This window comes from Lactuca virosa, chromosome 3 (assembly GCF_052849685.1).
Source record: "Lactuca virosa cultivar CGN04683 chromosome 3, Lactuca_virosa_CGN04683_v6, whole genome shotgun sequence".
NCBI classification, from domain to species: domain Eukaryota; kingdom Viridiplantae; phylum Streptophyta; class Magnoliopsida; order Asterales; family Asteraceae; genus Lactuca; species Lactuca virosa.
In genome coordinates this window covers 30879480-30891567 of record NC_136428.1, presented here as the reverse complement: position 1 = coordinate 30891567, position 12088 = coordinate 30879480, and the positions used below count along the sequence as shown (strand labels likewise).

The window sequence follows — 12088 nt, the reverse complement described above, 5'->3', positions numbered from 1 at the left end:
AGCACTTAATGAATTAATTGGAGTGTTTTAAGATGATAAAACACTTCCTAAACATGTGTGAGAACCTCAATAAATGGTACAAAGTGAATGGGAAAAAGGTCTTCAAGAACTATGCAAAGTAGGGTGTTATATTGAGAAAATTCAGGAATTTTGTGTGTGCAGACCGCATTCCACGAACGTGGAATGGCAAGGCAAATCATACCATGGGCGTGGAATGCACTGATTAATGCCATGTATTTTTTTTGTATCTTTTTCATACAAACTCGGATTTATGCGCGATTTTCGCCTATGTTCATATTTTTACATAAGGAATGAGATGAAACAACAAAATTTTGTAATGAAAGCTTTGAGGGGTATTTTGGTCATTTTAATGACTTATGTCCATGTTATATAGGTGTTGTTTGAGAGTGTTGCCCCAAGGAAAGGAACTAGAAGAATACTAGCTAGCCTACGTGTGATTGATGTGAGTGTGTGTTGGCATTTTTCCCACTTTGAGGTACATGACAATATAATTTTATGATAATGAAACATTAATGATTTGATATATGAAACGTATTGAAATGAAAGTGTTAAATGTTTTGGAAAGAATGTTTTGAAAGAACGCTTTGAAGGCAATAATGTTTTTGAAAGAAAAAAAAGTTTTGGAAAACGAATGTTTTGTTAACGTGTTTGAAATGTTTTGAAATATAGATGTTTTACTTTTGAAATGAGTATTTTGATACTGATGTATGAATTATGTAAAACATGGAAATAATGAAAACAATGAAAAATAATGAAAAGAATGGAAAGAAATAGGAAGTAATGAATAGAATGAAAAGAATGGGGAAGTAATGAAAAGAATATATTGCTCGAGCGATGATGCTGGTAAGAGGTCTAAAGGAATCTACTAGGGTGGCGCCCCATCCTGTAATTAGTCACTTTTAAAACCTTTGTATATTTTATTATCTAATAAATTTGCCATTAACAAATTTGGAAGATGTATTAGTGAGAAATGGTTTATGTTTGACAATTGCAACTTATAACTGAGGTAATATAAAAAGTATTCTTGAGTATATGAAACAACTTCTGAATATACCCTCCTAGACTTTTCAACACAAGTTTCTAAATTTGTCCCCAGATATAATTTATATTTTTGTAACAAGCTTTTGAACAATATGCAATTGTATTTGTATCTTTATTCTATTAATTATAATACCTAACCGTGAACTAATCATATGATCCTAATTTGGAATAAGATGGTGGCGTTTAAGCATTTAAGATGACAGTTGCATTGTTATTCATTTTATTGTTGTTTTTTTAATACTATAACAAAAACCTTATCCAATACAAGAGACAACATAACGATCATTTTTTTTTCATTCACCATAGTCAGTTAGAGAAATAATAAAAAAACATAAACTCAGTCTGAATTTCTAACTCAGTTGGCTCTAACCTAGTCATCAACTATCAAACGACTCCTAAAAAAATTAAATGATTTTTCAGATATTTAATTAAAAAAAATCAGGTAAAAGAGTAATAATCAGTTTTGAAATAATTAAAGAAAACAATTTATTTAAATCAATAACCACTTCTTACTTTATTTCGTCCAAAAATCCCATCAACTAGCAATCACTTAAATTAAGTGTCAAGATTAAACCTATAACTCTAAGAAGACCAACTAAACACATTAAATTGTTCCAGAAAAAACTAGTCACAAGTCAAGGTATATCACGTGAACCCTAATATGAACGAGGGACAAAACAAAGTTCAAAGCCCTACCTCCTGATCATCCCCTAGAACATCAACCTTTATCTGTAATGGCATGTACATGTAAAACATTACAACCATACAGTTGCTTGTTTCGGTTGCCGCATCAATCGCCCATGGCCACTTGTCATCTACAATGGTACCCATTCCCATGACAAAAACAATTCTCGTAAAGTACACGTATCCAACAGCCACCATCACAAATCGACTCAATTTTGACAAATTCCTAGCAGCATTCCAATCAGTCTCACGAGCCTCCTTCAACGAGAGAATCGACCAGTACATGGGGATGAACATAACAACACAAGAGGCGTAATCTGCTGCAAAAGTAGCAACCTTCCACTCGGCCCAGTCGTCACGATATTCCCTTTCCATTATAGAAGCTACAGTACCCAGAACCTGAAGTGGGATCACAACCATCAAAATCAACTCTTCCCTTTCGTCCAAAAAGGACTTCCAGAAACACCATCCGGTGCCAATCAACATGATGAGGGTGAAGAAAAGCACATTCTTGATAAGCTGAAACATGTAAAACAAGACATCCCATCCATGAGGAGTACCTGTAACCTTGACATAATGTCGATCAGCAACAGCACAGATATAGTGAACGGAAGTCATAACAAGCAGCACGCCCATTAGTAAATGCATCCTGTGAAAACATCGCTGGTTCTTGAACCAAACCAAGATCCAAAACCCTAAAAAAGACTGATAAATAAGGGAAAAAGTTAAGTAAAGAGATGGAAGCTGCGTTAGCCCGGCTGATAAATAGTCTTTTGTAGAGCCGTGATCGATGTTGTAGAGCTCTGTGCGGACGCCCATCGTCACGAGCGTTTGGCGGTTTCAATTGACGAAGTAGAGGTAGTTCAAACCGGGATATGTGACAGGGTATGATTTGTTGAAGGAAAACTGAGGATCATCGGAAACATCTTGGAGAGTAAACAAGACCGATACTAATTTAGAATCCAAGATGGACTTAGCGCCTTCTTGGAATTCAAGACGATATTGTCGTTTTAGATTTTCCTTGGAGATAAGGAAGAAACCAATACGTACGTGAACGATCTGCAGGTTGTAATAAGATGGAGGAGGTGACCGACACGGATGAGATTGCCACAGAGACGTAACCGCTATGTGTGAAATTGAACTTCGACAACTCGATCAGAGGTCGCTTATCGGATCGAAGCTTCATAGATATGATATCTGCCGTCGATGGTGCAGTGAAGAAGGGGGAGAGGAGCACAATAATGCCAATTTTCCTAAAACCCTCATCTTGGATTCACGATGGTGGTCCAGGAAAGGTGAGAGTAACAGGATGGACGAAGACGAATATTTAAATTTGGAGACTATTAGTTTAAGAAATCTCGATGCGTCTCTCTAGTAATAATAACTTCTATATATACATGTACAAGAGTGTATGTAACTATGTATGAAAGGAAAGCACGACTAGCCTAGGATTTATCTATAAGATAAATACATATGTGTCTACCGTGAAGAATCCTGATTTCCCTGGGATGATGGAATATAAATCCCTATAGTCAGATCCGGCCCAAGGGCTGGGAGAGGTGGGCCACAGCCCAGGGCAGCAACATATCATGGGGCATATATGTATACCTCTCATTTGGGCCAAGAACGTGATCCATAAAAATAGTTCAGTTGGTAAGGAAAGGGGCGAAGCTCAAGGGCTCTATTAAAAGACTGAAAGTGAAAGTAGCGATAGATGCAATTTTCGATCGGTTAAAAAAACCGCACGCCTTACTGATTATTGAAGAAGGCGAGGAGACTAGTATTCGGGAGAACTCCTAGACGACCTTTGAGATTTTTTCGATTTATATGGTCATCTGATTTGTTCTTTCTGCATCCTGATTTTTTTCTTAGTTTCTTTAATACAAAGGGCAACTGGCTTCATTGAACTCATGGGAACCGGGAATAAATTGTTTTCCAACCTACTATGAGGGATATAAAAGGCATACCGGACGTAAACATCAAAACCGACCTCCCAAACTTTCCATAAACCTGTAAAGATGTTGATTGAAGCTTTCTGATATAGCGATATGCCCATATATAGGTAACTAGATTGGTTTGTAGAAATAAATCAAAAATCGCCCTAAATCTATGTTTTGAAACCTTTGGTAGTCTTTGATTGTTGAGGTAGCTTTTTAATTTGATATCCAATTGTTTATTTATGTATTTAATATTTTTTATGACATTTCTTGAATGTGAATGTGCACTACAGGAAAAATCCTAAATAGCTACGAAAACTTGTTACGGAATTGAAATTCGTAGCTATTCTATTAAGAAATGTGCTACAAAATGGCTTTTCGTAGCTATTTTGCTACGGAAATGGCTACGGAGTTACATTTCGTAGCTAAACTAGGAATAACTACAAAAAATTACTACGTAATCAAAATCTGTAGATATTATACCACGGAATATGCTACAAAATGGCTGGATGTAGCTATTTTTCTACGAAAATAGCTACGGAGTTGCATTTCCGTAGCTAAATCTTGAATTGTTGCTACAAAATCAAAATTTGTAGGTCTTTTACTATGAAATATACTACATGGTTGTTGGTTGTTGCTAGTTTGGTATGAAACTTGTTACGTAATCCATTTTCGTAGTTAGTTGGCTACAAAATCGGTTACGGAATAAAAATATGTATCTAGTTTGCTACATAATAGAAATTTGTAACTACTTTGTGACAGAAATTTGCTACACAATAAAAATCTATAGCTAATCTACAACAAAACTTGTAACGGAAAGGTTAACCGTTGTTATTTGTGTATCTAAGTTGTATTTGAATTTGCAAAATAGCTACAGAATCTAAATTCGTAGCTATTTGGCTACGAAATATTTCGTAGTCAATTAGTTACGGAATATACTTCCGTAGTAAAATATAAAAAAATATTTTACCAAAAAAAATAAATTACTGTTTTTAATTGTGTTATGATTTTTAATTATGATTAATAAAATTCTTTATATATTATTATAAGTTTTTTATTTATTCTTATTATCATTACTATATATATATATATATATATATATATATATATATATATATATATATATATATATATATATATATATATATTAAGTTTTTTATTTATTCTTAAAAGTGGAACAAGTTAGCGACAATAATTTTCTCAGTTTTAAGCATTGGCCACTAACTTTTTCCAGTTTTACACATTGGCTATATGATTTGAAGGTTTTGTCACATTTTATCCTTGTAGTTGTGATGTTTTAATTAGGGCATGGTATTTTTTGACGGATTGACAGCTTAGTCCGTGGTCTCCTCCCTAGTCAATGCCTGCTCACGTGTTCTCTTCCTCTGCTATGGATTCTCTCCCATCGGCTCCCCGCCTTGTCTTCCTATTAAACGCCCCACCTTTCCTTAGATTACACATCCCAACCTTCGAATCAGGTTTTTCCGTTTGCTTCCACCGCTTCTTTCATTCGATTTCATCTACGCATATACACGGTGATCAGGTGGTAGCAACAGGTAGCTTTCAATTCCTTCGTCAACAGAGAACGAAATTGGAGAAGACCGACTTTTTTTTCTTAACCTACAACTAATTTTCTACTTTTTGAGAGGAATGTCGAATTCGGAGGGTTCATTTACTGCAACACCCATCTCCTACTCTAATATTGGCTTCCAGGTGAAATTATATTTGATGTTTTTCCATGTATACTTTCTTTTCCATCTCCGTTTACACAATTGTTCAATTCTTTGTTTGTAATTGTATTTTCGTTTTTGTTCATAAAGCTGTTGAATGATGTTTAAGTGTTGGCATATATGCCTCTTTACTTTATTTGCCCTAAATAACACTGGACTAGGGTTTTTTGGTAATTTTTGTAGGGTCCATTGTCATCATCTTTTCCAGTTGATGCTTCACTACGGTTCGCCAATACAATGCCTTCATTGGTGGTATGGCAACAACTCAAATTATCATATGCGGTGTTTTTTTGGTAATTTTTGGAATTGTTGTTGCGGTGAGACTGAAGGAAAGAAGAAAAATAAGAAGTGAGGGTTCCAGTTCCACACAAGGATCATTTTTGTCTGGTATTAGATTACTACGATTATCATATAAATTATGTTCTTAATTTAGGGCGTTCGTATGTTATTTAACTTTCCATTATCTTATTACTCCGGGAAAATGCAACTTGATTGTGTATACCATTTGCATTTGCAGAGCATAACAATGAGGAGATGGAAGCAATAACATTCCTTTGATTCAGACTTCCTTTCAGCTTACAAAAGTAAGTTCTTCACTCCATATATAATCAAATCCTTACATGGTGACATAACAGAAAAACATGAAGGTGACTTTGAGCAAAGCAAAACTTCTTAGAAATCCTCAAGTCAAGCTTTTTCAGGCCTTATGGTGTTTTAGATTGTTGTCGTTTCTTTGCTTTGTGTTTTAGATTGTTCTCTTTTCTTTGCTTATAAACAAAATTTTTTGATTTTTATGGTAGAAAGACTTTAGAAGAGATAGCTTTGTTATTTTTTTTATGTAATTTACTTTGCTAGAAGTTGAAAACAGGGGTAAAAGAGTAATTTTGTACTAGGCCTGATTGAATTTGGGATTTAATGGTTTTGTAGAAAGTATGGAGTTTCTGCTTCTTTTCGAAGACATGGACTTATGTTGTGAAACAATTTCCACTTATGGGTGAGTATTCATCAATACATTTTCATAGATGGGATGTTGGTCATAATGGTGCCATTTATTCTATGAATACCATTCTTTTATCATTCCATTCCATTCCACTTTCATAAAAATTGCAACATATCTTTTCTTGGAAAGATATTTATGTTGCTTAACCGAGTTAATAAAAGAGGTTGTTATTATTTTCAGTTATTATTGGTTATATCTTTCATATTTTATTTATTAATAATTTCATTTTGTTTTTTCTCTATATAGATTGTTCTTCTACATCATATTACCATACATGTCAATGATTTGGATGCTAAGGGTGTTGAATTTGTTTTCATCCATCATAAATATCAGGTGGTAGCAACAGGATACATAAGGGATAAAAGAATCGCTTTTGTGTTAAGAACATGTTTTATTAGACAACCAAGTGAAAGTTCATCATATACCAGTGTGTGCACTAAAAGAGAACTGCAAAAAAAATCCAAGGATGTGAGTGGAAATTTTGTTGTAATGACAAATCAGGTAAAATATAGCCTGACACGTAACTATCTATGAGGTATTATAGATTACTGATCAATTTGGTTGAAACCTTACCATCATTCATTTTTTCTTGGGATATAGGAAAGATGAACACTTGAAGATAACTTCTTTGAATATAATCCCAAGACAACAGTGACAAAAACAACATATTATAACCATGCGGTCCAGGTTTAGAACATTTCTACCTGTTACTGTCTCTTTCAAAGTCCTTTTGACCAACATAATGTATTCCTTGTGAAGTTTTAACAAATTAGAAAGATACATTGCTTGTGAAAATTTTAATTTTGTTGCCTAATCATGCAAGAATATAGGCATGGTTATATAGAGTTACTATAGAATAAGATGACTTTGGTAAATAAAGAATGGTTAAATGCAATATTTAGCAACTTTCATAAAATGAGTAACATGTTCTTAAATTTCATTATGAGCATATCATGTACTTGTGCTTTTCTATCACTAGTTTGTATTATTTAGCACAATATTATTTGGGTTGTGAATAGTTTTGTCATGTTTACTTTGTATTTCATAGGATCCAGCTTATTGAATTTTTGGTATCAGATTACCTTATAAGTTGGTCAAAGACAGATGGATTTGCTTCGGGTATACATAATTTTTCATCTTGCAAAATACATTACACGCAGTTAATTTTAAGAGTCACTACCTCATTTTCATGGAAAAGAGTCCAAAATTTGACTGATAAATAGCAAATCATTATATATATATATATATATATATATATATATATATATATATATATATATTCAAATTAACAAACAAATTGGTTTCTTGGAATTAGGGAGCAATATATATATATATATATATATATATATATATTCAAATTAACAAACAAATTGGTTTCTTGGAATTAGGGAGCAATATCAATAATAAGATCATAAACAACAACAGCCACTACCATTAAAAAATTTTAGTATGAAAATTCAGTTTTTTTGCAATCTGCTGTGATTATATAGCAGATATCAAAGCACACAAAAACTTAAACATCTAAATCTTTTATTACTAGACTACCTTTTATAATAGAAAATCAAGTATTGTTTTATAAAAACAAGTTAATATGTAGGTGTCTATGATCATTGTATTGTCATTTTGTTTTAACTTTATTTCAAATCCTTTTGGCATCATGCTAACGTTGGATCTGATGATGCTCAAAAGTTGATTCATTTTGTTTATTGCGTATATGGTAATAGTGTATCAAATAGAAGAGTTGGATTGTTTATTTCTATTTTTTTGTTTATTTTCAGATTTAAATCTCTAGTTGGTCAAAAACTAAAGATATAATGAGATTTCATACAATAGATTTGAATGTTAATCAAGTTGTTTATAAATTTGATTTTGCAGGTTGTGCCATTTTTGTTGAGCATCTATGCTTGTTTGTGTATTTGTAACGAATATTCAATTTTGATGATTAGGGAACCATGTAAAAGGATTTTCAATTATGTAATATATCTATAAAAATCTATGTAACTATTTCAAATTTATTGCATTTTTATATATTTCGATGAATATTATAAATGGAAATTGGATTTTGTTGAATATTTTTATCGTTATGAATTTGTTTTGGAACCTATTTTTGCTATGGAATAAATGGCTACAGAATTTGCTATGGAATAAATGGTTACGAAATTTGTTACGGAACAAATGGATACGGAATTTGTTACGGAACAAATAGATACGGAATTTGCTACGAAACAAATGGTTACAGAATTTGCTATAAAACAAATGGCTACGGAATATGGAATTTGCTATGGAACAAATGGTTACGGAATTTGCTACAAAACAAATGGCTACAGAATTTGTTACTGAACAAATGGCTACGGAATTTGCTACGCACCCCATTGTTACGGAATTGTTATGGAAGTGTGTTGTAGTTAAATTGCTATGGAATAAACGTCGAAGCAAAACTACTACGGAACTGTAATTCTGTAGCTAAACAGTTTGCTACAAGAAATATTCCTACGGAATCTCATTGACAAATTCCGTAGCAACTTCTGTAGTTATTCAAGTTTAGCTACGAAATTTTAACTTTTAGCTATGGAATTTTTTCGTAGCTAAATCAAAATTTTCTTGTAGTGGTTATTAGTTCTTGTTTATTCGTTTGTTAAGTTTATGATTTTTGCTATTTGATTTTTCATCCACAGTTTCAATTTGTGAATTCGCATATTGGTTTTGATTTTTTTATGATCTTTATTATTTAATTGTTTACATGTTATTAATATTATAAATTCAGATTGGTTTTGATTTTGATCATATAATTCTTGATTTAAATTGCATTATTGTGATTCATAAGTAATAGGTATTTGGAAAATGAGTTAATAATGAAAATTAGTTTTCATTGTCTTGAGTTGGTAGTACCTGATACTTATATTGTATTGAATTGGTCTTGCATGCTATGTATTTTTCAATACAAATTTTTGATTGATTTTAATTTTTTGGGCATCATAATAATCATTAAAAAATTGTTTTGAATCGCTTGATTTGTTGAAAATATAAGTCACCAAAAAGTCAAAATTTATAAGTTCATATATTTGTTTGGATTATTATTTTGATAACTTTTTGTTATATATGTGTTTTGATAATTTGGGATCTTTGAAAATCACATCATCTCGAAGATCCATGATTTGAAATATCTGCAGGAAATCACCACAATAAAAAGCTTAGTAGTTTTCTTACAACTAGGAAATTCTTAGTGTGCAATTAGTGATGTAATTTATTTTAAATATCTATCAATTTTGGTTGTCATTCTACCTACTTATGACATGTGAAACCTATTTAGTAACTAGTTGTGATATTTTCAATTTTGAGTAATGAGGGCAATGTTATTGAAATTTTTTAGCATTAAAATTCTTGATGGTTTTGCTTCAGAAAATTATATGGTACTTGAGTTTTTTTGGTTGTAGGTGACTAAAATGGCTTCTTGTATGCTATAATGATGGGGGCATAAATTAAGTCTTGCCGTCCAAGGTATAGAAAACCTTTGGACCGGTCATGGTCAAATGCTAGGAACATTGTAGACGTTGTTGTTTCTTCCTTGCATCTATCTTAAAATTAATATACATAGAAGTTGATAATCATTAGAGTGAACTTTGGTGATATTGAGAATTTAATGGGCATCATTGGTTGCTCGACCTTATGTTTACTGTTTATGTATTTGTGTATCTATGTCTCCTGGTTGGCTTTAATACTATGAAATATAAAGTTGGAAAAAGATTGTTGATAAATTCACTGCCTAACTCTCCATCTGGAAAGTAAAATTTTCACGGTGCACTACAAGAATAATGAGCAATAGCGACGGTAACCGTTATAGTTAGATTCGTGTTAATATAACTATGTAGTAAAGGATTTCTTTTACATCTTTTTTGGTGCTAGATATATTTGGTAATTAGATATATTTTATAATATGTCACCACCAACCAACATTCATTTTGATCTTATTTGTAGCAAATTTGATGTAACGTTACCTTTTACCATTTTAATTTCCCCCCTAATCAGATAATAAGATTCCTGTTAATCTACTCTAATAAATGAAAATCTTTTTGTCACATATCACATTTTTGTTGATTTGGTCACATATCATTTTGTGGTTATTTTTAATTATTTTTTTTCCACATGGCATTTTGTGGTTTTTTTTTTCATTTTATTAAATTTCACATAATATTTAAATATAATAGTTGCAATAAATGTATTAATAAATCTATATCAATTTTATTAATTGATTTTCATTCTAATTTTAAAATTTCAAAATTAAATCTTCATTAGTTTCTTTTATTTATTTATCTGAATTATTTGTTTAAATTTAAAAAAGAAAAAATACTTTAATTTTAATAATTCAATATTTTTAAATTTTTTTTTTTATAAATTCAAACTTCTCAAATGTTTAGAGTTTCATATTTAATTTTTTTTAAGTGAACCCATTTAATGTATGAGTCTTACACCTACTATAACTATATAGTACTATATTTATAATATACGTCCTAAAATATTTATAATATACGTCCTAAAATGGTCTATATAAAAATATAATAACTATTTGACAAACTCATAAAAGTAAATCTTTTTTTTTCTTATCTATAAAATATTATAATTAAATTAATATCAATAAGCTAGAACAAACATTGCAAAAGGACTTCTATTACTTAATTTAAACAGATAGCAACTATATATCAATTACCTCATAACAGATATATAAGATTCTGAAATAGTTTTAATTTTTCTCGTAACAAATCATATGTTTATCATTTGACTTCATTCATCTTTTTTATTACTCGTTACTCATCGAAAACCCGTACCCAAATTCAACCAACCAACCAACAAGGTTCACCGTTTACCATGTTTTTGATTTCTCTGATCGAACAAACTTCCAATGTAAAAGGGAACTTGTTCATATCTCCATTAATATTGCCAGATACCAATAGAAACTAAACTCGAAATGATGCAGACACACACACACACACACACACACAAATACACAAACTAATACACAGCACACATGCATTTACACTGTAACAAACAACTCTTACAATCAGAAAGTTTTGGATAGGATCCAGTATTACAGTCGCACTGCTTCACACACTTGGACTTTGGTGTATTCGCCCACAAGCATCTAGCCATGCACCTCATGATTGGTGCACACTTTGGACAATCTTTTCTCATCGCCTTTGCAATACAGTTCCTGCAATCTCCACCATTGGTTGAGCATGCTTGAGTAGAAGAACTCATGGTGGTGTACACCACTAGTAGCACCAAGCACATCACCATTCTTAATGGCAGCAACCTCTTGTTTGCATATTCCATCACTTTGAATTTTTTTTTGAAGTGTTAGATCTTACTTTCTTCTTTTGTTGACTATATAGATCATATAGGAATGGTTTGTTTTATATCGAAATTTTTGGTGGGGCCCAATGACTTTATGACTATTTTGCGAAAAGAGATCCATCGGATGGGATTTTGTGATGGGGTAAATATTTTTTTAACAAAATTAAATATAGTTTTAAGTGTATGTGCATCTAGTTCAATAACAATATAGAAGTATAGATATTTTTTATATGTTATTTTGTATCTTTAGGTGGTTTAATCATCTTGTTATATATGTTTTTATCAGGTAATGAAAAATTTATTGTTTAAATATATAAAGTCAAATA

At 31.5% G+C, this 12088-nt stretch overlaps 2 protein-coding genes and 1 long non-coding RNA gene across 5 annotated transcripts; 1 reads left to right on the top strand and 2 right to left on the bottom strand.

The window, feature by feature from the left end:
- Positions 1 to 1553: 1553 nt before the first annotated feature.
- LOC145165424 (protein CANDIDATE G-PROTEIN COUPLED RECEPTOR 7-like) lies at positions 1554 to 3175 on the bottom strand. Its single transcript, XM_079084158.1, has 2 exons — positions 2307 to 3175; positions 1554 to 2145 (listed from the first exon to the last, which is right to left on the bottom strand). Exons 1-2 carry the CDS (start codon positions 2319 to 2321, stop codon positions 1747 to 1749), a joined length of 414 nt encoding a protein of 137 aa, XP_078940284.1. The 5' UTR covers positions 2322 to 3175; the 3' UTR covers positions 1554 to 1746.
- A 1768-nt stretch (positions 3176 to 4943) lies between these two features.
- Positions 4944 to 8483, top strand: LOC145162253 (uncharacterized). Of its 3 annotated transcripts, XR_013738984.1 has the most exons (8): positions 4944 to 5396; positions 5597 to 5800; positions 5931 to 5997; positions 6341 to 6407; positions 6747 to 6914; positions 7014 to 7100; positions 7462 to 7532; positions 8289 to 8483. It is a non-coding gene; the product is annotated as an uncharacterized LOC145162253 (long non-coding RNA). The 3 variants fall into 3 exon arrangements; XR_013738983.1 differs by lacking the exon at positions 7462 to 7532 and having other exon boundaries at positions 4945 to 5396; XR_013738982.1 differs by lacking the exons at positions 7462 to 7532; positions 8289 to 8483 and having other exon boundaries at positions 6660 to 6914; positions 7014 to 7436.
- A 2780-nt stretch (positions 8484 to 11263) lies between these two features.
- Positions 11264 to 11780, bottom strand: LOC145162252 (uncharacterized). Its single transcript, XM_079081451.1, has one exon. It carries the CDS (start codon positions 11739 to 11741, stop codon positions 11421 to 11423), a length of 321 nt encoding a protein of 106 aa, XP_078937577.1. The 5' UTR covers positions 11742 to 11780; the 3' UTR covers positions 11264 to 11420.
- Between the last annotated feature and the right edge of the window lie 308 nt (positions 11781 to 12088).